We start from the raw sequence: 27,912 nt of genomic DNA on the forward strand, positions 1-27,912 counted from the left end.
TAAAACGCGGGCTATAGCGGTTGCTACGCTCTTGATTATAGATAAAATAAGCTCTCTTTATACACGTTGTGTTGAATGTAACTGCACCCTTACGCAGCAGTGATAGCTACTGGAGATTAATTTTACTGACTTGACGACTTTGAATTCCATTCAGTCATTTCGTTCATTTACTGTTAGTTAAAATATATTTTTTCAATGGCTAATTTCTCCGAACACGTCCACATATGTAATCTTTGATCATATTCCGAATTAGGAAGATGCAGCCAAAGATAAATTATGACCAACGCAATGAAAGAACCCTTCATGTGCGAATATGACAGAGATAGGCATACCCGAGAAAAGATACAGAATAATGTAATTTCAGTCTTGTTCACATATAGCGAGAAATAATATTATTTTATCCAATTGTCCAGTGTTGCTTATAGAGTATTAGATGTTTGTTTTGATGTCTATGCTAACTTTGCGAAGAGTCTGCTAACAGAGAGCAGGTAGGCTACAAAACATGTAAAATAAATGGTTTAGTTTTACTTTTATAAATTGAGCATGCATGATCATATTACAGATACATTACTTTTCAAATAAATAAATGAACTTGAAATGATTTTACTTCACGTGTAGAGACTGCAGATCGAGTGATACAGTACATGGCCAAATAAAAGACTTTCAATAATCTGGGAATAAAATAAAGGGTTAGTTCCCCCTAAAAGAAAATAAAAACACCTAATGTAACTCACCCTCGTGTTGTTCCAAAACCTGTATTGTTAGAATGTCGTTAACCAAACCATTTCAGTGCCAGAATGTCCATAAAATTCAAGATATGCGGCAGAAATGCCCCTGTTTGAGTTTTAGACTCGGAGCGTTTTTACACTGGGCACGTTTGTTGTGGTCCGCGTCAGAGCGCGTTCTACACCGCGAATACACCACAGGCTCCCTCTCGCTCGTATCCAAGGTAAATCATCAACACTATCATCCCTTACACATGTGTTGTATTGAACTAAATACACCGTCATCTGATAAAATGCATGCGCAGGTTACTTTTCTTGCGCACCCGAGTCTTAATCTTATAATATATAATACAGTCTTATGTATCCTGTTTATATATATATATATATATATATATATATATATATATATATATATATATATATATATATATATATATATATATATATATATATATATATATATATATATATATGTATGTATGTATGTATGTATGTATGTATGTATGTATGTATGTATGTATGTATGCATGCATGCATGCATGCATGCATGCATATATATATATATATATATATATATATATATATATATATATATATATATATATATTAACAAAAGTACATATTTTGAATAGGCTATCATAATGTTTATAGTTATTTTATGTTTATTTCCATTTGTTTAGCTACGCATTTGTGTTGCCTCTATCCAAAAAAATACATATACAATGGTTATTAGCAGTTGTGTACTTTGTTTTTGATTCATTATTGCATTAAATATTATTATATTGGATCTAACTATAATTACCCAGTTGTGAATCATATGACCAGTGGATCGTCCGTGGGTGGCCAGAAAACATTTATTATAAACCAGCGGCTCGGTAGCGGACCACTGTCGGAAAAGTGGTGGCTGCCGCCGGTGGTCCGCTAGGAAAACGATGAGCAAAATGCCAGCGGGCCCCCGGTGGGCCGCCAACTTTGCCTCCAGTGGTCCGCCACTGGCCCGCTAGTCGTATTAGCTTGTTGCTTTCAAATTCCCATGAATCGCAGCACAGCTCGAGCGCAATTTGCGCAACCGAGCTCAGACTACCTCCTTCAGGCAGTCTCGAATTCAGTTCCCCTGAGCTCAGCTCACCCGGGTCCGCATGACAACTTTCACATTACCAATTATTCAAACTAAACTGCCAGTGTGAAAACGCCCTCACATTTACATCATGATATAGACTAAGCAATATAACATGAGTAACGAGTGCAATATCACACAAGTTCTGTTTTTCTACCCAGAATAGCATGAGTGCAAATGCGATAGGCCTACTGATCTTATACAACAGTTTAATAAAATAAATAAGTTATAAATGTTATAAGTTATAAATAAAATGTGTTCAACATAAGAAAGTCCTATTTGGAACGACATGGGGGTGAGTAAATGGTGATAGAATTTTCAGGTGAACTACCTAATTATCTACTGGTTAAGATAAATGTTAACGTGTGCCCCCTAAAAGCACAAGTGGCCCCTGCCTGGCCCCCATAGTTACCGTGGTCTAGAACCGCCACTGATTATTTGGGTTTACTCATTGTTATGAATGATTAAGGGAATTTGGCCTTTGGTGTTTCCTCATATTTATGCTCCTGTGGAACAAGAAATCATAACTAGACTAATAGTTCCTAGTCACCTGGTGTGCTAAAAATGTTAAATATTAATGAGAATGTACTTCAGATATTTTACTATTTCTAGGGGTGCCAATAATCGTGGCCATTTTCCCCCGACTTTCCTTTGATCATATTTACCAGGGGTGCCAATAATTCTGACCACAACTGTAGTTCCGGGTCACTAAAGACATGAATATGCAATAATGATTGGCAAAACATGCATGCATTTAAGGGTTAAAAGTGAAATTATTTCTGTGAATCCAGTGATCAAATGCTGTGTGGGTCTGTTTTCTGTGATAGTCACATGACTAGTGGCTGGTCTGTGCGTGCAATTCCACAAACCTTGAAGACCTTCTGAATGGATATAAATAGTCTGCTTTTTAGAAAGGAATATGTAAAAGACAAAAAAGTAATAGTAGGGAGAATCAATGAATAATATGAATAATTATGCCATTGTGAGAATAACATGCAACTAGTCTGATTACGAGTTTTAAAATGTTACATAATAGTACTTAATTTTTGGAATCATATTAATCCAGATTACATATCATTTCGGTGCTCGGTAGTAACTGATTACAAGATGGCTTGTTGTTTTTCATTTTACTTTATAATTACATGAAATGTCCTGATAGATGTATTACAGTTTTTCACCATATAAAGGAACTTTTAACATAGCCTTTTTACTATTAAATGAACCTCCTTTTTTACATCATGGGCTGCTTTAATATGTTTAAGTTTTTATCAAGTGCTGTCCTGTACAAATGTAAAGTAATAAGCCATCTGGCGGTTACACTAATGTCAAGTCACATTTAGAAGGATGCTAAAAAGACTGATGTAGAAATTCAGAACTGATTTGTCCTTTCTTGGCAATGTAATATAAATGCAGGAAACGGATCTTTCAGTAAAGCGAGATTCAGTGAGTTATGTCGATGGTGATGAGGTGTCTGTGTTGGACGCTGCAGCAGTGGGAGTGAGGGTTGAACGGGCTGCTCTCATTCTCACCTCTTGCTAGATTGCAGCTCCTCCAGACTGCTAGAGCTTCCGCTGGGATCTTCCTTATTATCCATCTCCCTCTATGCTCTCTCGCTGCTGTGTGGGAGTCATACAAAAATGGCATACCAACTACAACAACTTCAGGAATCTGTGCTCATAACCAAACAACACCTCCTGAATCTTTAAGCACAGGGAAGGAAATCTACACGTGCACACACATACACATATTACCTATGTGTGCATTTGGTCTTAGGGTTTTACACTTGTAGTTCGGTCCGGACCAAAAAATCACTAATATGACGAGACAAAACAGGTATGCTTGAGCATGGATATATTAAAACCTGACATTTTTAACCTTGTGGGGACATTTTTTTCCCCATGAGGGAAACCGCTTATAAATCAAACATAAAAAAATGTATGTTAAAATAATACATAAAGTTTTCTGTAATGTGTAGGTTTAGGGTTGGGGGATAAAATATACAGTTTGTAAAGCATAAAAATCATTATATATGTAATGTGTATGGACAATGTAATTTATATGTAAGTGGCGCTAATCAGCATGTCATAAGGAGATCACACACCCCACGGTTTAACTCTCACTGTCCCAGACATGGACTAATCCTCTTGTCCAATCAGGATTATGTTATTACAGTGATTATCAGAGCTAGATTTAGTCAATTACAGATAAGGGATTTCATCTTTGTGATGTAGAAAAAGGGTTTGATGCTGCTTCAGTTATATTAACATTGACATCACATGTCAGCACATGTAGAGAATCCACTTCAAGACGGAGAATCTCCAAGCCGAGGTCCAGCTCCATTAGATGATGAAGCCTATATAGTCTAAAAATAGTATTAATTTTAAGGACACTAATGAACACAGTCTGGCATTTGGCATCACGTGAATGGGCCACAAATCATCATTGATGTTGTTCATTGTATCAATCTCCGATTCCTCCTTCCTCCCTGGTCTCTTTCAGTATCCATTACAAAGCACTTAGTGGAGATTCAAGGGATAAATTGATAACGCAGCAGTTGCACTTTTGTAAGGAAGCTCTTTGCACTGAACTCAGTTGAACTACAAGCAAAAGGATGCGACCTGCAACATAAAAGGCTCACGTTTACAATTATGATATTGATATATTTCTTTAAAAATGTGATTATAATCAGTGTTGGGGAAAGTTACTTTTAAAGGTGCAGTGTGTAATATTTTTAAGGATCTATTGACAGAAATGCAATATACTATATACATAACTATGTTTTTAGTACATAATGAACCATTATGTTTTTATTAACTTAGAATGAGCCATTTCTATCTACATACACCGCGGGTCCCCTTACATTGACATCACCATTTTGCGCTGACATGTTACTACAGTAGCCCTAAACCAGGGGTCTCCAAACTCGGTCCTGGAGGGCCGCTGTCCTGCAGAGTTTAGTTCCAACCCCGATTAAACACACATGAACCAGCTAATCGGTGTCTTACTAGGGCCTAGCAAGACACTGATTAGCTGGTTCAGGTGTGTTTATTTGGGGTTGGAGCTAAACTCTGCAGGACAGCGGCCCTCCAGGACCGAGTTTGGAGACCCCTGCTCTAACAGACAAACTGCTCTACAGAGCGCTAGTCACTCTCTGCTGTCTTAGAGGGAGGGGTGAGCGGTTGCAATTTGTAACCTCACCACTAGATGCCGCTAAAATCGACACAGTGCACCTTTAAACGTAATGCGTTACAATATTGCGTTACTCCTTAAAAAAAAGTAACTTAGTACTTTTTGGAAAGTAATGTGTTGCGTTACTTTTGTTACTTTTTCTCACCTGGGCTGGGCTTGCTTGTATGGTTTTTTTTAATAACCAAAAAAAAGTTATATTTTTGGAAAATGTAAAGGCCCTTTCACACCAAAAGTTAAATGAATACGTTTATTGCTGCCATTCTGAATTGCAAAAAAAACGTGATGCACCTTTCTCGTGATTTCTTTCAACATGGGGACAGGAGAGGTGTCAGACCATACATGAGAAAAAGTACTGGCATAACTCAGATATTTTGTTGTAAATTTAAAAGTAATGTGTTACTTGAAAATGTCATCTGATTATGTAACTTGCGTTACTTTTAAAAACAATAACCAATTTGACTTAATTTCACTCTGGCTGATGTGTTCTTTTGTTTTTACACAGGTGACCTGGATGCTTTGAAGAAGAAGAACTTCACCATGAAGGAGGGAGTGGACTACAGGGTGAAAATCCACTTTAAGGTATAAATCAAATAGAATAAAACAGTCAGCAGTAGTGGTTAGTTTTTTATACTGTGACCTAAGAATACTGTTGTGTATTTAAGATCTATGTTATTCTATATATTCTATATATTCTTAGGTATTGTAAAAAATAAGGCTAGTTTTACAATGTTGTTTCAATTCCATTGAAAATGTTGAACCTAAGCTTCGTAGATATGAAATGCAAGGCTCGAAGTGGATAGATTGTTTATTTCCTGTCTTAATCAGGCCAGAACTATGAAGAACATACACAAATACACACGGATGTTCCCAGGCTAAAAATAACACACAGTATTTGTAAACAGTTCTGGGTACAATGTAAGCAGAAAGTGGGTTGTGTATTTTTGTTTCTTTTTGCTTCATATGAGTGATGTTGAAATGTTTTTGTGTTAAGTAAGTTTTCTCAAGAACATAAATTAAAAGTGGCATCTAGAATCAGTGTGTCATACCAGATCATGTTCCTGCAAAATACACTTTGTATCCAACAGTATCCTTCTATCCCATGATTAATCAGGAAAAAAGTGCCTGATTTAGCTTCACACAAAAAAATCATGCATAACTACTAAATAACTTAATTTCAGTGCAAATTCTGGGTATTCCCTGGAGTGTATTCCTAAATGTTCAAGGACCTCTGCTGGTGTCTGTGTGCTACGACAGGTTGAATGCCCTGAGATGAAAATGACATGTTGAATTAATATTTATTCTAATTCATCCCATCCATTCCCATTAGGTCAACAGGGATATCGTGTCTGGACTGAAATATGTGCATCTGACCTACAGGAAAGGACTCAGAGGTAAGAGCATCTGTAGTCATGAATTTAAATGTTGGCCTTGCTTGGTGCTAGAAGTGTTTGAGTCAAGGGTGTATGGATATCTTTAAACGCACATGTACTGTTTTAATGTGTGTGATCTAAATAAACATCTTACAATGCCATTTTAAAGCACTACCTGACAAACACATTTATCTTATATTCATAGGTCATGTTTTTGGTTTTAGTCTAATAACACTCAGATTATCTACGATAACTCCACTTTGATTGATCTGATATTATATAAAAAATAAACTATTGAAGTAGTGTGAATCAGTGTTAATGTTTGTTAACAAAAGGTTTATAATTAAGATAAAATGACAATAATTAAGTTTTAAAAAGGTTTTTAATTAAAACATGCTGTTTATTAAATATGACGAGGAAAAAGTAATCGCACAAAATATTAACAATATCAGTCATAGTCCATTGGCCTGCTTGAAGTGTTTGGAGGACCAGGACTGGCACTTCAGTTTATTAATTCAAACATAATGGAAATGTTTATTTTATTTTATTAATAGGCATATTTAAAATGGTTTATTCAATTCCTGTTTAAAAACGAGTAATGATAATAATAATTGTAATGATAATAATGAATAAATATTTAAACAACAATTAAATTAAAATATGTTTTAAAGTTTTTGCTCTTTTTTTTGTCGTTTTGCCAAAATGCTTTACTTTATCCATTTGTCAGTCAATTAAAAAAAATGCCATTGGACAGTTTACTTGTGGGGGAAACGAATCAATCAGCTTTTGACCAATCAGTTTTAGGAGCCACCCTCTCTCAATAAAAAAATATAAAAAGGTAATTGCAACTTTTTATTTCTCGCAATTTTGATTTTTCTCAGAACTGTGAGAAACTCCCAATTCCGAAAAAAAGTAAACTAAAAGAAAAAAAAGTCACAATTACCTTTTTCATAGCGAGTTTGTATCTCACAATTCTGAGGAAAAAAAGTAAAAATTGCAGGTTATAAACTGAATTTGACTTTTTTTCCCCCTCCGAATTGTGAGAAACTTGCAGTTGCGAGTTATAAAGTCAGAATTGCTAGATATATATTCGGAGAAAAAAAAATTGTGAGATAATGTTGAAGAAATTCATTAAAGTAGAACTAGGCTGTGCATAAAAAGCAGGGTCTGTTGTCCAAAGTATGGAAATTACAGGAAAATTGCACTTGTTGTATTGGGCACAGATGTGAAGTGCTGAGAAACTGTCATAAGAGTTTTTTTTAAACAACTGGGAAGTTAGGGATTTTTCCACCAGTAAAAAAAAAGGTGAATGTTTGGAATGTCACAGTTGACGTCAAAATGCCGTGACGTTGCTTTTGTAATTGGCACAATGTTAGTCAGCTGCTCCTGAAAAATGCTAGCATTTGCATATAATTGTGGCAAAACTGTGAGGAGTCTAGCAAGAGAGATAAATAGAAGGATGCTCATTGGATGCAGAACACAGTATAAGATATGGAGTTTTACCAGAGATGATCAGATGTTCAGCTGGCTGTTACGACCCAAAATAGGGACCAACATAAAAGCCATTCAGGAAGGTATCAAAACAAAACATCAAAAGGCCAGGGCAATAAAAAAAATAAATGTATTGCAGAATATGCCGAAATACTCTGCAGACATGATCAGATTTGACTGTTTCTACGGAATAAGATTTCTTGAAGAAAGGTAAATAAATGCCACAGGAAATGTAATTGCAATGGAAAGTAACAAAACAAACAACGATATAAACGGACAGAACTTAAAATAAGGACTGGTGAGCTAACTGATCTAAACTACAACTCAGAGTAAATGCTTTCCTAACTCCCGAGAAACACAAAAGAATATATACAAAAGAATCTTCCGGGTCAGCTTACTTGCCTATGCTTTCCCGCTAACCTAATATAACTAGACAAATGAAACTCACCATCCTGTACAAAAGAAAACCACAAACTCCAAAACAACAGGTTTCCTGAGGTAGGCCCCCAAACTGAAGTGCCACCAGCAGCTCTTAAATAGGCAGAGGCCTCAGGTGTTAGGAATCATCAGGCTCCGCCCCCATCCAATTGGCAACTATGCTCAGGAAGAAAAAGAGAAAACAAGAGAAAGAGCAGGGGCTCGTAACACTGGCATCTCACTTAGTTGTTTCTACAATAAAGTTAATGTCTTCTGAGACCTGGAACTCCGACTTCTTCAAATTAACTGAAGGAACATTGGGACTTTTACATTTTTTTTATTCCGTGGCGGAAATATGCATGCTTCCATACATGTGGCACACATGTAGATGCAAGATGGACTGTCACGCTATTTTGCTATTACATTGCAAATGAATGAATATGACACAAAATATTTACTAAATTTTAAAAGATATTTCCATCAAAAGACCAAAAAAAACCTTTAAAAAATCCCTGATGTGACTCATTGATTTTATATATATATATAATAATAATAATTGTATTCTTTTTACCTGTAGTGGATAAGGCAGTGTACATGGTGGGCAGCTACGGTCCGAGAGCTGAGGAGCATGAGTTTATGACCCCGGTGGAGGAGGCTCCGAAGGGCTTGATCGTTCGGGGAAGCTACCACATCAAATCCTACTTCACAGATGACGACAAGACAGACCATCTGTCGTGGGAGTGGAACCTGCAAATCAAAAAAGACTGGGACAGTGCAGAGTAAAGAGGTTCTTCCTCTGTCTCTCTCTCTCCCAGATGCATAGCAAAATACCCAATTTATGACTAATGTTTAAAACAGAGACTTAGGCTAGGTAGACATGCAGCTGGAGCTGACAGTGCAAATGGTTCAATAAGAATTAGTCATATAACAAAAACCTTAAAATAGTGAAGATATTCTTACATATTAAGTGTAATCAACGGTGAGGACATACAGTGACCGGCAGGGTATTAGAGGCGACTTAGTACTTTGTAATAGATATAACAACAGTATAACCAACAAAATGAAATTCCTCATGCCTGTACTCTCAGGTTAGTGTAAACTGTAAATGTAAATATTACAATGTCTGTATTCTTGCAGTGCATTCGAGTTCTTTACAGAGCCCATGACCAGATCAGTGCATGCTTGAATGTGAAGCCATCGTGTCTGCTATGGCTAATGTCTTGTAATGGTGATGTAATCGGCCTGCTGTTAACTGATAAATACATGTGTAGGAAGTGGTTTGTACTAAGTGTTGCTTGTCAAAAAGGTATTTCTGAGCATTAAACCCCTGTAAAAAAAAAAAAGAAAAAAAAAAAGACCAACTTAGACCCGTATGAAGTTGTTTGACTGTTCGCCAGCCAAACTTAGCTGGTCAAACAGCATTTCTGGTGAAGCGGGTTCACTTGTCTTACTGGTTAGTCTAGTTAAGAAGCCCATACCAGGCTCTAAAATGCAACATTTGCTGGTCTTTTCAGCAGGGAACCCACCATCACGGGAGCCCATTGTCAAACACCCTCCTCATTCCCTGAAACAGTTCAAGATCTGTTCATCTCTGTTCAGGTGTCTGTATCTGTCCTCCATCTAGTCTCTGTTTTTTGTTTTTTTACATTCCAAAATAAAAACATTTTATTGTTTATATGCCTGCCGATACTGTTACCTTACACTCCTCTATCTCTGATGTCATTATCTGACATGCGCATATCTTGATTTCTCTTGAACGATTCTCTACTGCGCTATCATATTCAGATGTATTGCAGAATATTCCGAAATACTCTGCAGAAATGATCAGATTTGACTGTTTCTACAGAATAAGATTTCTTGAAGAAAGGTAATAAATGCCACAGGAAATGTATAACTTGCATGTGCATTGTGTAATGCCTTTATGAGGGAGACAAATGCTAAATCATCATTAACTGTGAGCTGGTTAGCAATAGGAAGACAAATAAGAGAATTAAAATTGTCATTTTTGATAACCGTTTGACTCCACAGTCAAAATATGGTTATACAATGTATTTGATCAACATTTTTCAAAATATTCGCACATGATGTATATTTTCTCGAATTCGTATTGTGACTGGTGATGCGATTGTCCTCACAATTGGATGTCATTAGTCTACTTGTAGTCTGTATTGCATGATGCTACATTTAAAAAAAAAAAAAAACATGTTAATTAGGGGGTGTTAATTGTGATGTAATGGCGGCTGCAGAAAGCAGTAATGTAAGATTTAGTCAGGGCATTTTTTTCAGCTGACTGATTCATTTGCTAAAAATAGATCTATTGCTTCCGAATTGTCATACCTTTTCATCTTGGATTTTTAATAAAGTTTGGCTTGTCCTTGTATGTCTTGTTTCAAATGTTGTACTTTAGTAGTTCATGTAATGTTATGATTACCACATCAAGTCAAGTCAATATATAAAATGCAGAACAGTAATGGCTGGCAATGAACAGTTACTTCTGGTTGCTGCAAACAACAAAACAGAAATAGACATTTTTTTTTAAAAGAGAGAGAAAAGTAGATATTTGTTCACTTCCTAGAGTCCTAGACGATAAGACGAACCACCACCTCGAGTCTGCCACAACACGTACCGCCTTCCAAAATTGTCCAATCATTATAAGCTACATTGCGTACTTCTTTGCTGATTGGCTCTCTGAATGATTGACGCAGGGAATGCACGTCGCAGTGTTGCCATGTGCGCCTTTATATGTGTCTTTCAACTTGCGTTTTCATGACGTTGGCCAGTTGTAGTTTGCAGTAAAATTTATTTTTATTTATTTTTATTTTATAATCTTATTAAAAAAGTGCAAATATGTTATTTTAGGGAAATACTTATTTTGAGAATGTTTTGTAAGTACAGCTCACATGTTTTTCTAGTGAAATCTGGCAACACGAGTACTACGACCACGGTGAAGTTTACATTTGAGTTAGCAATTTAGCATTATCTCTTCAGCTGACGAGATGTCATCAGTATTAAGACAGTGTGCCAAATTCACCCCCTCTGGTAGGTGTTTTACTTTATTTGAAACTTTATCTGTTTTCTATTGTGCAGTGACCGTGTTTTATTTTGAATGTAATATGCAGTAGCAATGCATTAAGGAACTAGGACGAAGGTCAGTGGAGCACAACATAACTTAGTTGTCAACGCCTTCTTGTATGATTTAAAGAAATCATTTGTTATTGAATTAATCTCTATGTAAATTAACACATAATGATATATATGTCAGTTGTTGTTTTGGTGTTAACTTTTTTTCTTTACCACTCGTGTCCTTTAATAAGGGCACAGCTGATTCACACTGGGAAATACAACACTGTGCTCGCGCATTGCACAGTACATGTTTACAGATATATTACCTATAGTCACATAAATGCACTGCGAAATATCATGGATTTTACATATGTAAAATATTGGATATTTCTCTTGCAGGATTTGTATCACTGCTGTCTGGAAACAGCAGTCATGGGAGAACCTGTGCTCTGCAATACTTTGTATCTTCAAACAGATATTCATCATCCTCAAAAATTAAAGTGGACCTGGATAGTGGTAATGGTAAGAATATTAATACATAATGTGCATTTGCACCTACACGCTCATCAAAACGTTTCCCCCTTTATAATAATTTAATATTCTCACAGGTGTTGCTTTAATGCAGTTCCAAAGTCCTCCGGTCAACAGTCTCAGTCTTGACTTTTTGACTGAGTTTGCTATTAATTTAGAAAAACTTGAACTGGACAGAAGCTGCAGAGGTGTGATCATAACATCTGTAAGTCATCAGAAACATCTGCCTTAGTGGAATCTGGTTTGGTTTACATGTCTGTTCATTTCATTGACAGTGCTGTTTTTGCTATAGGCCCAGCCGAAGGTGTTTTCTGCAGGCCTAGATATTTTGGAAATGTATCAGAAGAGCCCCGAGCACTGCGCAGAATTTTGGAAGGCTGTGCAGGACGCGTGGCTGAAGCTTTATGGGTCCACCAAGGTCACAATCGCTGCGATCAATGTGAGTGTCACTCTTCTGTTTTGTAATACCTGGCTGGTTTAGGTTAAGTATTCCTACAGGGTCAAATTTCTAGTTAAGAAATGAATTGTTCTGTTTTTAGGGCAACAGTCCTGCAGGTGGCTGTTTGTTGGCTATGTGTTGTGACTACAGGATCATGGCCGATAATCCTCGCTATAACATTGGTCTCAATGAAACACAACTTGGTATAGTTGCACCTTTTTGGTAAGTGCTATTGCTGTGTTTTTACATCTCGCTTTTTTACGATTCATGAACTTTTGGAACCGCTAGCTAGTAGCTACAGTTACCCAAATAATCTGTTAGTAATCGGACTGATGGCTCCATCGGGTTGAAAAGCCTTCATCTAAACACCTCAGTTGAAAAACTGCATAGTGGAGGAGACCGTATGTAATAAATATTTGCTGAAAAAAGCTTTTGTGACATATTTGTCAGCTTTCCTTTAGGTGTGTCATCAAGTAAAAATGACTTTCTCTGGTTTTAAACGCACCGACTGGGCACTGCGTATGCGCTGACGTTTTGTTTCAGAATACATGTAATGCCTATGTAAATGAATATGTGAGTCTGATTGCAAAGTTTAAAATTCACATAAACAGAATTTTCCAAATCTAAAATCGAATTGGACTCATTCGAAGTGACAAAAATGAGTGCACGTACAGTAAACATACCCACTGTAAAACAGGATGGTACTTTAATGGAGATTTTGTAAATCAGGTTTAAGGACACCATGACAAATGTTGTGGGCCATAGAGAAACCGAGAAGGGTCTTCAGCTCGGTTTACTGTACAGTACTCCTCAAGCCCTGAAGGTCGGTCTGGTGGATGAGCTTGTTCCTGAGGATAAAGTTCTCAGCGCAGCTACTGAGACCATGACTAAATGGTTGGCCATCCCAGGTAAATAGTAATAGCTTGCTCCAAAATACAATATTTCTGCCTGCTATTGTTTGTATATTTCGTTCATGTACACTGTTTTTTTTTTGCACACAGATCATGCCCGTCAGATAAGTAAGTCTATGATGAGAAAACCCACCATAGACAAACTTCTTGCGAACAGAGAAGCCGACACCATAAACTTCGTCAGTTTCATCACCAAAGACTCCATCCAGAAATCTATTGGGATGTACATGGAGATGCTGAAGAAGAGGAGGTCTTGAGGAGCGGAACGCGTGCCTGTTGTTGACATTGCCTTTATGTAGCGCATCAGTGTCACTGTATATCACATTGTCCTCTCTTTTGTTACTAGAGGATAACTTTGTTTGTAAATAAAATCTTTTAAAACCAAAACGGGATCTTATAAGCATGTGGGTAGTGGACATTAGTGTTGTAGTCAAGACCACCTAATCAGAGACCAAGTCGAGATCAAGACCAATGTGTGTTGAGAAAAAGACAAGACCAAGACCAAGGCAGGGCGAGACCGAGTCGAGACCAGCACTCCTTAAATTCATAAAGATCCACATTACTGCCTGAGAAATGACTTATTTTTAACCAATAGATATAATTAGAATAAGACACATATAGAGCTATTACCAATCAAATGAAATTACCCAATTACATTGTCTGATTTATTTATCAACATCATTAATGCACTGGCAATTTAGGAATATCCCAGCAGTTGTGGTCTTGAAACAAAATCCAGAGTCCTCTTAGTCTGAGACCGAGACAAGACCGAGTACAAATGTGGTCGAGACCGAGACAAGACCAAGACCTTCAAAAAATGGTCTTAAGACCGGTCTCAAGTACTACAACACTAGTGGACATCTAACTTGTCTATTGAACTTTTTTTTTTAATTCAACATTTAGATTAAAGTTGTGTGTGTGTGTGTCAGGTTGAATAACTGGTTGCCATTTCTTTTAAAGTCTGCATGAAGCGGAAGTTTCGATAGTCTTTTCTTCCCTATTGTGACGTCAGCTTGATCAAGAAAAAGAAAGTAGGACGGGACTTGAATTTTTGTCCAGTGGTAATTGATTGGATGGTTGAGATTTGCAATTGCTGTGATGTCATGCGAGTGACGGGTTGTCCATCCCTCACGCCAGTAAACATCAGTGTAGAGATGTCGTTGCAAGTGGGAGAAGTTATTTTGATTAAATATTACAGATGCACATTAATGTTTTTAAAAAGTATGTGCATAAATAAAACATTTATAATAAACTGCAATATTCCATTAAAAAAAATCTGTTAATTTCATGATTTTCACCTTTTTCAAGTGAATTTTTAATCAGCTTTTGCCACTCGTTCATTTTAAATGGTCTTGTGGCTAAATTTGTAAATGCAAATATAAATATATCATAAATTATAAAGCTGCAACTTCACATTCATTTATGCATTTCTTATAGCTATAGCATGATGTTGGAAAATGATTTGTTGAAGCAAATGATTTCTTTTTATTTTCACCAAGTGTTACAATCAGTGTATATCTACTGGGAGGGAACAACCTTGATTTTTTTCACATGAGCTTGACCTCGACTGGAAAGTGATCACTCACTGCCAGGGCCTGTGAGAGAGACATGAGCACTTCAGACAGATGAACGCACTCAGCAATAACTCAGTCTCTAGAGATCTTTAGGATTAATGTTTAGAATAATAATCCCAATGGGGCAAAACATGTCCTCACCCAGCTCTGGCTCAATCCATAGGCTTCCATGAAGTCAAAGACCTGTGCTGATCCAGGGGACACTCCTCTCATCATGTCAGGGGTGGCCACAATCCTTTTACATCAAGCATATCACGAGTCATTACATAACGGATAATCCAGCTAAATAGCTTGTGATGTTTTCCCTACCTGTCATAAGGGCAGTTTGTGTGTGTGACGGTTGTGTCCGCACTGTCTGGGATGAGCCAGGTGTAACTTTGGTCAGTGCGCAGTCGTATTTTTGACCAATTCGAATTTGAAACGTAGCTACAGCCAGCATTGAAGTCTCCCAAAAGCATGATGTTCTAAAATAAAATTTGAAATGTCACAAATCACCTAAATCATACTGTATAATATTAGCATAGTTATACCGGTAAGTGATGTTCAATTAAATTGAAGCGTCAGTGTATAGCTCACTATGCCTCATTATAGTTACATTTGTGTTCAAACGTTGTCTAGTATCCAAGACGGCATCATGCAGAGCATCAATTTCCTGCACAGCAACTTCAGGAGATGTATGCTGGGGAATGAGGGCAAAGTCCTGGACAGCTATGGAGGAGAAAGACTCAGTTTTATTGGAAATATTTTGTTGTTATTTCCAATAGTGATTTTGAGTTTTTGTTGAGGAAGAAAATACATGTGTGTTAGAAATTTGTTTAGTGTCACTGTGAGCTTCAAATTTCTTTTAATAATTGATATCCTTTCTCTTTACTGCTGTATATGAATAATTATGTTTTCCAAATACAGTCAAAATTGCATTTTAAATACAATGTACACTACTATTCAACAGTTTGGAGGTGTATAAGATATGTTTATGGTTTTCTCTCTTTTGCTTGGCAAGGCTGCATTTATTCGATCAAAAATACAGTATAACAGTAATATTGTAAACTACAATTTAAAATAATTATTTTCTGTTGTTGTAGATTTTAAAATGTACAGTAATGTATTCCTGTAATGGCAAACCTGAATATTCAGCATCATTACCCCAGTCTTCAGTGTCACATGATCTTTTAGAAATCATGCTAATATGATGATTTGCTGCTCAACAAACGTGCTGAAAAGTGATAATTACTTTTTTATTTCTTATTGACCACAAACTTTTGAATGGGAATGTATATTCAGCCATAAATATGGTCACCCAGGAACTGTAAATCACATTCCTTTCATTTTCATTGTGGCCTTTAGAACGACACTCAACCTCAGATGAACTGTCTCTGAATTGAGTGCACCATACATTTCTTTGGACGAAAAGCTTTTGCCGAACAGTGCGTTTCGACTGTATTCTGGTAACATTTTCACAATGAACTGGGACGTCCACCTGTTTTAGAGGAGAACATCACAACAAAGGGTTCTCTGTTGAAAGTATCAGTTCCACATGATTCACAGCCATCGTCATACAGGAAGCTGTTTGAAACGGACACTGTCTGATGCCTGATGAGAATAAAAAAACAAAAATTATTTGTTTAAAATGAACCACAAGTACACATATTAGTACACATTTACAGTACACATATTAGTCTTATATGATATTTGAGCTACATGTTACCTGTAAATAAAGAGATATCTCTCTTTGTAAGTGCTCCTACCCAGGGGCTCACTTACAATGTGCTGATACTCATTTGGAGGGGAACCTCTGATAATAAAAAATATATATATATTTATTTATTTGTATTCAAATAAACCCGGTAACTTATAGACATTAAAGGGATAGTTCACCCCAAAAAACGAAATGTTTATGTTTATCTGCTTACCCCCAGGGCATCCAAGATGTAGGTGTCTTTGTTTCTTCAGTAGAACACAAATTAAGATTTTTAACTCCAACCGTTGCAGTGTGATAGTCGTATAATGCATGTCAATGTTGATATTTTAGAGTATGAGAGCAATGAGAGTAAAAACACATGGACATACGAATCCTTATTAAACCATGCGACTCGTGGCGACACATTGATGTCTTAAGACACGAAACGATCGGTTTCTGCGAGAAACCGAACAGTATTTATGTTTTTTTTTTTTTTTTTACCTCTTATCAGACGAATGTCATCTAGTATTCCCAGCGTCATAACTTCCGGCAAATGAGGTCAAAATACTGGCGTGATCAAAGATATAAATACGTAGATTTCTCATTTGACCGATCCGCGCAGGCACTAATGAGGAATCTATGTATATATCTATGATCGCGCCGGTATTTTGCATGTATTTTGACCTTATTCGCCGGAAGTGATGCCGCGAGGATGGCTGATGCAGAGCCATAGAAAAAAATGAAAGACATTTTTAAATATGGATATTTTTCTTACACAAACGCATCGATTCGCTTCAGAAGGCCTCTATTAACACCCCGGAGCCGCATGGAGCACGTTATTCATTGGACAGATGCATTTTTTATGGACTTCAAAAACAGAGCAACTATTACTGCTATTATAATGCTTGGATTAGACAGAACATTTTTAATATAACTCAGATTTTATTTGTCTGAAAGAAGAATGTCATATACACCTCGGATGACTTGAGGGTGAGTAAATCATGGGCTAATTTTCATTTTTGGGTGAACTATCCCTTTAATTTACACAACTTACCCATTTACACTTTCCATCAGTTTATTAGTTGCAGAGAGATCATTGTCTCTCACCTCTTGGATGAGTACAATGTCATACCGGTGAACTACCTAACAGACACAGTATAACGTTATACCAAACGAGGGCGTGTAAGTATTATATGGGTGTAAGTATATATTCTATGGGTGTCACTCACTTTAGTAATGATGTCAAGTAGAGTAGCATTGGATACTTTGGAGTCCCCAAAGGATTTGATGTTAAATGCTCCAATCAGAAAGGAGTTTCCAATGTGGACAGATGCCAGGAGCAGACTTATAGTGGTAATAATCTTCATGCTTTATATCGAGATGAAAACATATTCAGACATGCATTAGACAGTAATTAATCATTTAAAAGACAGATTAGCACAGATAAAAGTCAATTGGAATTTTAAAACATTAGTGTAACTAATGTATAGTAAATATTACTCTTAATATAAATATGCATTAGAATTGATTCTATGAAATAAAAATAGCTTTACCTGCTGCTGATTTCTGCTTTCACTTATGCCGTGAGAACTGGGAGAAAGCCTTTTTTGCACCACTAAGGAGCCTTTGTATACTCCACCTCAGCAAGTCCCTCTCTCAGGGAATAAAAGTGGTATCACATATTCTAGAGAGTTTTTATTTACCACTACTGTGTAAAGACGCCAACCTCTCGCCCACTTTCTCCCTGGGAAATAAACAGATGGGTGATAAGACAAAGTCTAATGTAACTTTGTTACAGGTGGCTTGACAATAGAAGTATTTAGAAAATATTTATTTTGTAGCTGGCTGCTGTACCTCAGTATTCAAGGACTTTTTTTTAACACAATGATCTCTTATAGGGTCAGAATCTTTGCATGTAACTTTTCATAAATATATTTAATATTTATTTGATTGTAAAAAGTTTGCGTAGAAAGCCATAGCCTAGGCCTATATAAAATGTATTTGTTTGTCACCAACAAGAAACTTGATTTAGTACTCTGACATTTAAGGTCTCAAATCAATTGACCCCTGTTAACTGAGCCCACCCTCCCTTAGAGTAATTCAACTTCCGTGCAACAGGGGGCGCTTCATGTTTGTGCAAATCATTGACATGCAAATACCCTTACTATATAAATAATATAGATATATTATGTATATACTTTTGTTTTTATGTGAATTGTGTTTATATAGTGCATACACATGTTATACCGTACATTGTTAATTGTTGGATGCTGAGAAATTGAAACCAAACAAAAAGTTTGCCTTAGTAATAATGTTGCAAGCTATCTTGGTAATAATGTATCTAGGTAATAATGTTGCAAGCTATCTAACAATTTGAACTTGAATTTTCCCCCTGATTTTTCTAATGAAACAGTTAAGTTGAGCATTGACGTAAACATTTTAACAGATACAGAAGAAAATATTACTTTAAAGGAGAGACATTAAAATACAATATAACATTCTGACGGAGAAAATCAAACATAATAATAATAACAACAACAACTATAAAATATTTATTATTTTTTCCAAGAGACAAATTCAGGATCAAAAGTAGTTGGGAATGAATAGCGGGGGACATTACATTGTAAGGAATTTAATAGTTTAACAATGTATCGTATCTTCTTGTTGTCTCGAAGGCAAGCACTTCGTCGGTGGCTTTCGGCTGATTCCGGAACGGAACGGAATGGACCGGAAGTGTCTGCCTAGAGTTGACGAAGTGCTAACGGCTACGCTAATGCATTACAGAACGCAGATCGAGTCTCTGACTGAATGTGTCATCTTCATCCCGGACACAAATTCACACACTATCGCCATGCTACCGCAGCAGTGAACATTCTCCACTGCAATAGAAAGAAACGACGGCATATCCTTCTGCTTATCCAAGCGGTGAACCTAGGCAGGTTAGGAATTGTTTCGCACCCCAGCTAATGATTTCTGCATGTAGCTGTTAGCATGTAAACATACCAAGGAAACGCGACTGACAGTTTGATAATTTGAATTACTGTATTTCCACATCATGCTATCCATGTCTGTGTATTTTGACATGCAGAAGTACTAACTAGCTGCTAGTTTTAAGATTATGAGGTCGTTCAGTTTGGACTTTTTCTATGTGTATTCATTTACTCAACATTTTGTTTTGAATTGTGTTTGCTGTTCCTCATATTGAAATAGATTACTATGAGGTTACTGTAACTGATACCTCTTAAGTGTCAATAGTGATGTGTATTTGTTTAATATAATATGTTCATTTACTTACTTATTATGGCTAAAAGGTTATCTATTTACTTTAACAACTTGTCTCGCTTTATCTTTACAAATGACAACATTTGAGTTGACCGTAAACAGAAAGTGGCATGTTTACTCTTATCACATTTCTCCTAATAGTGGCTATTTCACTGGTAGTGAGATTATATTAAACAAGTAGCTAAAAGCTTTTGAAAGCAAGTTATATATAGCCATGTCCCAATCCATGAATCTTTTAACACATAATGGACTGATCAATGAAACGAATGGTTTTTAAAACTGAGATGTATGTTGTTAAGCACTACTGAATTGTTCATCTTAATTTTTTTCTTTCAGGTGTGAATGACCGACGTGGTGTCTACCACCGCCCTCAGTGAAGTAAAGCTCCGCCTGCTCTGCCACGATGACATAGAGAGAATAAAAGTGCTCTGTGGAGAGTGGTTCCCCATTGAGTGAGTGCTTGAACCAAACTATCCTTTTATACGGGTCAAGTACAACACTAACACACTGTTATTTGTTTTTGTTTTAGGTATCCAGACTCATGGTACCATGATATCACATCAAATAAGAAGTTCTTCTCTCTGGCTGCCACCTATAGAGGTGGAATTGCGGGGATGATTGTGGCAGAAATAAAAAGCAGAACGAAAGTGCACAAAGAGGTACGAAATGGTTAACTCTGGGTCATTCTAAACCCAGGTAAACGGAATCCTTATCTTGCTACATGTTTCACACTGGTCAAAATTTACCCGAGGTTAACAGTTAATCCTGGGTATTCATATGTTGACGTTTCACATTGTACATTCCTAAACCCTGGGTTAACGTTCTTATTTGCGGGCTCAGTGTCATTAATTGGATAAACAAAGCACGCAACCTGTTAATATAAAAGCTCTAGCATTGCCGACTGTACTATTGAGTTTATACTGAATGGAGATTTCAGACTAGAAAGGTAAGAATGAAACGGTCTCTTCTTTACCTGGAGTTAAAAGCGGTGTTTAGAACGATGATGATAACCTGGGGTTAAGCGCAGTGTGAAAAGCCCTAATGAGGATGGACTCAAGTTTCAGAATAAAATAATATAATACTATTATGGGGTTATAGTTCTATGAAAACATAGCAGAAGTTTGTTTACAGTGTTTTATAATATAAATGTTGAAAATAAATCCTCTGGAGCATTGATGTACAGGATCATAATTCAAATCATGTGACATATCCAAAGCCTTTTTATAGCAGGTGATTAATTAGGTTACAGACTATATAAAGACCTTCATTAGAGAGGATTTTGCTTTTCCATAGTACAGTTATGTCTTCTACTAAAGCTTGCAGTCACTCGCTGTTATTAAGTGCTTATATATTACACTGTGTTCCAAATTATTATGCAAGCAACGTATCAGTAGAATTTCAGCACAATAAATATTCAGATTTGATTTTTATTTATCCATATCTTTTTATATAACTGGTATTTAAACATTTCTCTTTGTGAGCTTTGGTTAGAGGTGAAATGCAACTTTACACAAAACTGCCAGCCTGTATGGAAAGGTTCTTGAGACTCCAGAGACACCAGGAGCTTCAAATACCTGTTTGCTGCTCAAAACTGGCTTTTGTCCTTTTAAACAAATATTATATTTTTGACAGAAAATTTCCTTAATAAGCCTTTATCTGACCGAGATACAGCTCTGGAAAAAATTAAGAGACCACTTAACATTGATTTCTCAATGTTATGATAATTCTATAATCTCCATTCAGTTTTCACACAATATTAGTTTTTTTCATGTCTTCAGAAAGATCTTTCTTCCTTGTATTGCATGAGAACCGTTTAATAATGTGGAACAACCTCTTTAAGTAGGGTTTCCATTTACCTATGTAGAGCTGGTAAACTATTTAACAAACCTGTCTGAGATTGATACCAGTTATCTAAAAAGATATGGAGAAATAAAACAAACAAACTTTCTTTAAAAAACTAAAATCTGAATGTTTATTGTACTGAAATTCTACTGATATGTCACTTACATAATAATTTGGAGCACAGTGTATTTAAGTTAGATATTACTGTTAGTTCACTTTTAGTGAACAATGGAAATCTTACTTGAATGCTTCTCTACAGACTATAGAATAAAATAGACAGTATTGCTATGTACAAAAATATATATTGATAACTTAAAGAAATTGGTAAAAGATCAGGTTGCAAGAGTGACAGTGTGAAGTTCAGTGTTGTTATTGATATTATTACACATTAATGTTGTTGTGTGTTGAGCATTTTCACAGCACTGTGGTAGAAATTTCTGAATGTAGTAGTGTGAGTTTGAATAGTCCTGTGTGTGATTTATGTGTGATGTATGCGATTTGTAGAGGTTTGAGTGTAATTTCTTCGTACAATAATTGCAATAGGGATGCACCGATATGAACATTTTGGCCGATACCGATAACCGATAATTCTTAATATTTGAAAGCCGATAACCGATATATTGGCCGATAAATCTAAATACAAATATTAATAAACTCTGAGAGCCTGATTACAAAAACAAAAGGCTCACCATTAAAAGCCATGTCCCAAACACTTCAACATAAATCAAACCTATACACTACAGTAGCCTGTTTGAACCAGTGTGAGATTCCTTACCTTTTCAAATTAATTTTACACTCCTATGGCCAACATTTTTTTTTTAACACTTTACAATAAGGTTTAATTTTTGTTAGTATTAGTTAACCAGCAATGAATGAACAATACTTCAACAGGATTTATTAATTTTAGTTCATGTTAATCTCAACATATTCAGACCCAAAGTTGTGTCTTTTAACATTAGGTATGAACTGTGAATGGACTGTTACAAAACACAAACATTTTATTACTAAAAGAAACAAAGGTTATTGCTCTCTGTTTGTTCATGATAGTTAATGCATTAATAAAATGAGACCTTATTTGTAAAATGTTACCAAAAATTATATTGTCTAAAAAATAAAAATAATATACCTAAATAATGCAAACAAGTAATTGAACAGCATTACTTAGGCTGCATAATAAAGAATCAGAATGCAAGTGCATGAAATAACCTCCGCACAGACGATAAAGAAATGGTTTTAATCAAACCATATTGTTGATGGAAATGATACGAGAACAATAAAAGTGCTAATTATAAAAAATAATGCTTCTGTGTTTTTGAAAAAAAAAAATATGTTTAATATTACAGTAATAGTAAACATCTGTAATATTAGTCTAGTCTATTAGGAATAATGTTGCTGTTTGAGAGCGCGCTAAAGCTGGAGAGAATGAACGAACAACCATAAACTGAAGCGCTTAGAAGTTTAATTAACAACTAAACGCATCATATATGAGAACAATCAGATATTTATACAAAATAAATATAATATTACAACTTATATTAGCACAAAATCACGCATAGGTGAAGGGTTATAACTCCTGTGGATGCTCTTCCCCTGTTTGAGAGCGTGCTGAAACTTAAGATGATCACCGGTACAGTGAAGCACTGCGGGTTATTGATTTAACGAAACACATCCTATATGACTTTAATCAGATGTTTATACTACAAAAACGTAATATTACGACTTACATATGCTTAAAATGACGCGAATGCACAAGCAAACTTGACTGTGCTGGTCAGAATGCGTTGTTGACGCTTCCCACAACAGCGCGCTGAAAAACAACTAAACCCAGAGAATTCACTATGTTTTATAACAGAAATATTCTCATTGCAGTGTTATGTATAGGACAGTCCCAGTAGTTATTAATGCTGTGCATTTCTGTTTGAAATGCGCGCGCCGGTACAATGAAGTGCTTTACTGCATCGTTAATTAACTCAACCAAACGCATCCTATATGGGATTATATACACAAAATAATAAATATAATATTACAACTTACAATGGCACAAAAGGCTGTGAATGCACAAGCAAACTTGACTGTGCTCGTCATGAAGGTGTAACTCCGTGGGCGCGCGCTGAAGCTAAAGACCGGTACAATGAAGTGCTTTACTGCATCGTTTATTAACTCAACCAAACGCATCCTATATGATATTACATACACAGAATAATAATAAATATAATATTACAACTTACAATGGCACAAAAGGCTGTGAATGCACAAGCGAACTTGACTGTGCTCGTCATGAAGGTGTAACTCCGTGGGCGCGCTCTTCCCTCAACAAACGCGCTGAAACACAACGCTCTTTTACAGCCTATTCTATTCTCATTATCATTTTATGTAGATTATAGAAGACTTGCGCTGCACATGTTGCACATAACTGTATTTTCCTTTTCGAAGTGATTCCAAACATATTTAGAGCAATTCAAACCCATAATGGTGGACAGCGCGTCCGTCTCAGCTGAAGGAAATAATACATTATCTAACGGCTTGACTATATCGGTCAAATTTTCTTATTGGACCGATAACGATAACATCAAAAATAATCATTTATCGGCCGATAACGATATGTTGCCGATATATCGTGCATCCCTACAATGAATCCTTTAAGTATTTAAATAAATAAATATATATATATTATTTACATTTTTTTTATTTAATTGTTTTGGTGCGATTTTATGTTTTTCTCTAAAATATGCTAAACACCAAAAAGGTTACTCTGGTGTTGTGTACTGAATATTATGCTGATATTATGCTACAGTTCAAAAGTTTGGATTCAGTACGATTTGTTTTGAAAGATCAAAAGTGACAGTAAAGACATTTATTAATTTATAAAATCTTTTTTTACTACATTAAGCAGCACAGTCATTTTCCACTAATAATAATGAATAATAGAAATAAATTACATTTTGAAATGTATTAAAATAGAAAAGTTATTTTAAATTGTAATAATATTTTACTGTTTTTACTATATTTTCGATCAAATTAAATGAATGCAGCCTTGGTGAGCATAAGAGACTTCTTTCAAAAACTTTACCAACCCCTTAAAATATCTCTTAACACCCTCAATATGTTCCAGTAACAACAAAGTTGAAATCATGATTTTTTGCTATTCCAGTATATTGTCCCTGCTAACCATCTGTGTCACTAACTCTGCTTATATTTCTCCCTATCAGGATGGAGACATCTTGGCCTCCAGCTTTCCTGTTGACACTCAAGTTGCGTACATCCTGAGTTTAGGAGTCGTGAAAGAGTTTCGCAAGCATGGGATAGGTGAGAGGTGACGTTTGTTTGCTGTTGAGTAAGCATGTCTGCCATGACATATGCTTCCCCTCATAAAACTTGGGCTGTAGAGTTTGTAAGGTCACTCATGTCTCTTTCTCTCTCTCTCTCTCTCTCTCTCTCTCTGCAGGCTCTTTGTTGCTGGACAGTTTAAAGGAGCACATCTCCACCACGGCACAGGACCATTGTAAAGCCATCTACCTGCATGTGCTCACCACCAATAACACTGCCATCCACTTCTATGAGAACAGAGACTTTAAACAGCACCACTATTTACCGTATTATTACTCTATACGAGGAGTGCTGAAGGATGGCTTCACCTACGTCCTCTACATCAATGGTGGACATCCTCCATGGACTATCTTATATCCTTTTCTTTATCTCACCTATTTGTGTTCATGTCGCATTTGTCTGTGAGTGGGAATACTCAAGGCGATTGGTAATTAGAGCTGCATATTATGTTGTTTGTTGATAAAAATGTAATTATTAGGAATGATATTTTCGAAATGTATTTTTTACAAGCACCTTTTTTTTTTCCAATACAGAGAATTGTTTTTAAAAGTTAGCATGTTTCATTGGTACATATCTACTGGCAGTGTAGTGAATACTATATTTACTACACTACTGTTGAAAAGTTTAAGGCCAGTAAGATTGTTTTTTTTTAAAGAAATTAACACTTTTATTCAAAACAAGGATACGTCACACTGACAGTACATAAATGTATAATATAAAAATATAATTTGTAAATAATTACTGTCCTTCTGACAAAGTATTACAAAAAAATTAATTTTCATTTTTCATCAATTTTCAAAATTTAGTTTTCATCATTGATAATAAAAAGAAATGTTTCTTGAGCAACAAATCATCATTCTGAAGGACCGTGTGACACTGAAGACTGGAGTAATGATGCTGACAATTCAGCTTTGCCATCACAGGAATAAATTACATTTTAAAATATAAATCGGTTCATTTAAATGGTCACATGTCACAATATTACTGTTTTTTTAAACTGTATTTTGATCAAATAAATGCTGTCTTGGTGAGCATAAGATACTTCTTAAAAAAAAAATGATCTTACCATTGCCAAACTTAAACAGGAAAAATGTAACCTCCAAAAACGCAACATAGATCCCTTGATATACTAGTTTAATGAATTTGAACTGTAAGAAAAAAATGTTCCTTGACTCGCTCAGCACCGATTATATTCATCATATAGGTTCGGCACTGGCCAGTCTCAGCCCCTGCTCTATTCCTCAGAGAATTTACCGGCAAGCACAGAATCTCCTGCGCAGCTTTCTGCCGTGGTCTGGCATCTCTTCCAAGAGTGGCATTGAGTACAGCAGAACCATGTGAGGATTGTGAGGTCAGATCGGTGCGGGGTAAGCCTGACTCATGAGATCACCTCTTTCCACTCGTAAATGTATCATTCTTTTTCTTCTAAGCAATAATGATGTCTTATTTATCAGGTGGAAGAGATTGATTTGTTTGGGTCACATCAGATGCCTGGGTTGCTGAAGACTGATATCGACTCTCTGGTTTGGAGCAGTGTATTATAGTTGTACATTTTATATATATATACATATATATATACTTTAATATATGCATTGTCATTAGTAGTTTGCCCTTTTACTTCATGCCTGTAATTCTGCTGCTGTTTAGAAATATTCTATTGTTAATCCAGATTTTTAATATAAATAGATTTTTTTTATTTGTGACTTCGATATAGATGATTTTAGGGTTTGATGGTAGAAGTATGCATACTTTTTAATTGATTAATTGAGTCATTTTCATCCATGTCAAGCTCTAGTGTTTTGTTTGTGCAGGAACATCTTGACACTAAGCATGTATTTCAGCCCCAGTTTTAAGTTTAGATGGGTTTTTTTTTTTAAATAAAAGAAAAAACATTTGCACAGAGGCAATGAATGTAGTGTTGCTGTGAAGGGAAAAATGCCACAGTTTCAGAAAACCCTCCATCTCACCAAATGTGTATTGTTAATGTCAAATGCAAATGTGAAAACTCTTTAAATTCAGAAAATCTGAATTTAGCTGGAGTATTACACCCTGCCATTCCTTGCAATGTACTATGTTCTTTTAAAGGGGGGAATGAATGAATGTAGTGGGGGAGAAATGTTTTAATTTCGGGATGTTGCTGTGAATCAGGGATTTACACACAAAATAAACATATTTGAGAAACATTCTCCTGCGTTACACAATATCAAAGATAGTATTTATTTGTGTTTGACTATCCATTCATGTCTTTGTTGAAACACACTTATGTATTGGTGAAGGACGTTCACAGAGAAGCATTTCTGTGGAAATACAAGAGGAACCTTACGGAAACTGTATTATTGTGTTATTGGGCGTCATGCATTTGGAAAACATGTTTCTTCCATTTCATGATCTGTATAAACACTGTTTCATGCAACATATTGAGTTACAAAAAGCATGTGTGAATAGGTATCAAGATAGATAATAGAACCACTACCACCTTGTGCTTCTGAGTGTGAAATTGTGTGTAAATATCCTACAATTATTCTCCAGTCTGTTTTTAATGTTGCATTCTTGTGAATTGGTACATTGTTCTGTTTTACATTTCATTGTATAACATTTTCATTATGTAGGTAGTAAGAACTGAAATATACTCTTACAGTAAAAATACATTTTAACCCTAAGATGGTCAACGTGGAGGTGAAATGAATCAAAGCAGAAACTGAATGTTTCCTTATAGTCTGTGAATTGTAAAGCACCCTCTAGTGTTGACAGAGGATTGTCGATCAGGAGATTTTTTAATTTGTACACAAATTAATTTTATTTGTTGTATTGCTCTTATCCGTTTGCATCCCTCCAGTTGTCTATTCTTCATTTATCAATCGATTCATGCATTAAGAGCATCCTGCAGATTACCTACAGGTAAGAGCGAAATAATAATAAAAAAGATTGTGCAACCGTTTGTTTGAATGTTCTTTTT

General features: G+C 35.8%; 4 protein-coding genes across 5 annotated transcripts in view; 3 read left to right on the forward strand and 1 right to left on the reverse strand.

Annotated features, from left to right (window-relative positions):
- arhgdig (Rho GDP dissociation inhibitor (GDI) gamma) overlaps window positions 1-10,689 on the forward strand; it is a 39,075-nt gene extending 28,386 nt beyond the window's left edge. For both annotated transcript variants that reach the window (XM_079835761.1, XM_079835760.1), the window contains exons 4-6: window positions 5,534-5,610; window positions 6,359-6,422; window positions 8,887-10,689. In XM_079835761.1, coding sequence (XP_079691887.1) covers window positions 5,534-5,610; window positions 6,359-6,422; window positions 8,887-9,092 — 347 coding nt within the window. In that variant the 3' untranslated portion in view covers window positions 9,093-10,689. The remainder of the gene's footprint in view (window positions 1-5,533; window positions 5,611-6,358; window positions 6,423-8,886) is intronic.
- A 345-nt stretch (window positions 10,690-11,034) lies between these two features.
- eci1 (enoyl-CoA delta isomerase 1) lies at window positions 11,035-15,771 on the forward strand. Its single transcript, XM_079822001.1, has 7 exons — window positions 11,035-11,348; window positions 11,772-11,894; window positions 11,981-12,108; window positions 12,196-12,342; window positions 12,443-12,564; window positions 13,072-13,250; window positions 13,344-15,771. The coding sequence occupies exons 1-7, from the start codon at window positions 11,306-11,308 to the stop codon at window positions 13,508-13,510; spliced, it is 909 nt and encodes a 302-aa protein (XP_079678127.1). The 5' UTR covers window positions 11,035-11,305; the 3' UTR covers window positions 13,511-15,771.
- On the reverse strand, window positions 14,721-18,176 carry dnase1 (deoxyribonuclease I). Its single transcript, XM_079822011.1, has 9 exons — window positions 18,059-18,176; window positions 17,735-17,873; window positions 17,560-17,648; window positions 16,533-16,619; window positions 16,305-16,417; window positions 15,423-15,535; window positions 15,137-15,291; window positions 14,969-15,062; window positions 14,721-14,848 (listed from the first exon to the last, which is right to left on the reverse strand). The coding sequence occupies exons 2-9, from the start codon at window positions 17,870-17,872 to the stop codon at window positions 14,801-14,803; spliced, it is 837 nt and encodes a 278-aa protein (XP_079678137.1). The 5' UTR covers window position 17,873; window positions 18,059-18,176; the 3' UTR covers window positions 14,721-14,800.
- Window positions 18,177-19,204: 1,028 nt separating this feature from the next.
- Window positions 19,205-27,887, forward strand: naa60 (N-alpha-acetyltransferase 60, NatF catalytic subunit). Its single transcript, XM_079813303.1, has 7 exons — window positions 19,205-19,444; window positions 20,124-20,239; window positions 20,317-20,446; window positions 24,839-24,935; window positions 25,075-25,309; window positions 26,141-26,323; window positions 26,411-27,887. Exons 2-6 carry the CDS (start codon window positions 20,130-20,132, stop codon window positions 26,295-26,297), a joined length of 729 nt encoding a protein of 242 aa, XP_079669429.1. The 5' UTR covers window positions 19,205-19,444; window positions 20,124-20,129; the 3' UTR covers window positions 26,298-26,323; window positions 26,411-27,887.
- Window positions 27,888-27,912: the final 25 nt, after the last annotated feature.

This window comes from Gobio gobio (assembly GCF_949357685.1).
Source record: "Gobio gobio genome assembly, chromosome: 1".
Classification (NCBI taxonomy): Eukaryota; Metazoa; Chordata; class Actinopteri; order Cypriniformes; family Gobionidae; genus Gobio; species Gobio gobio.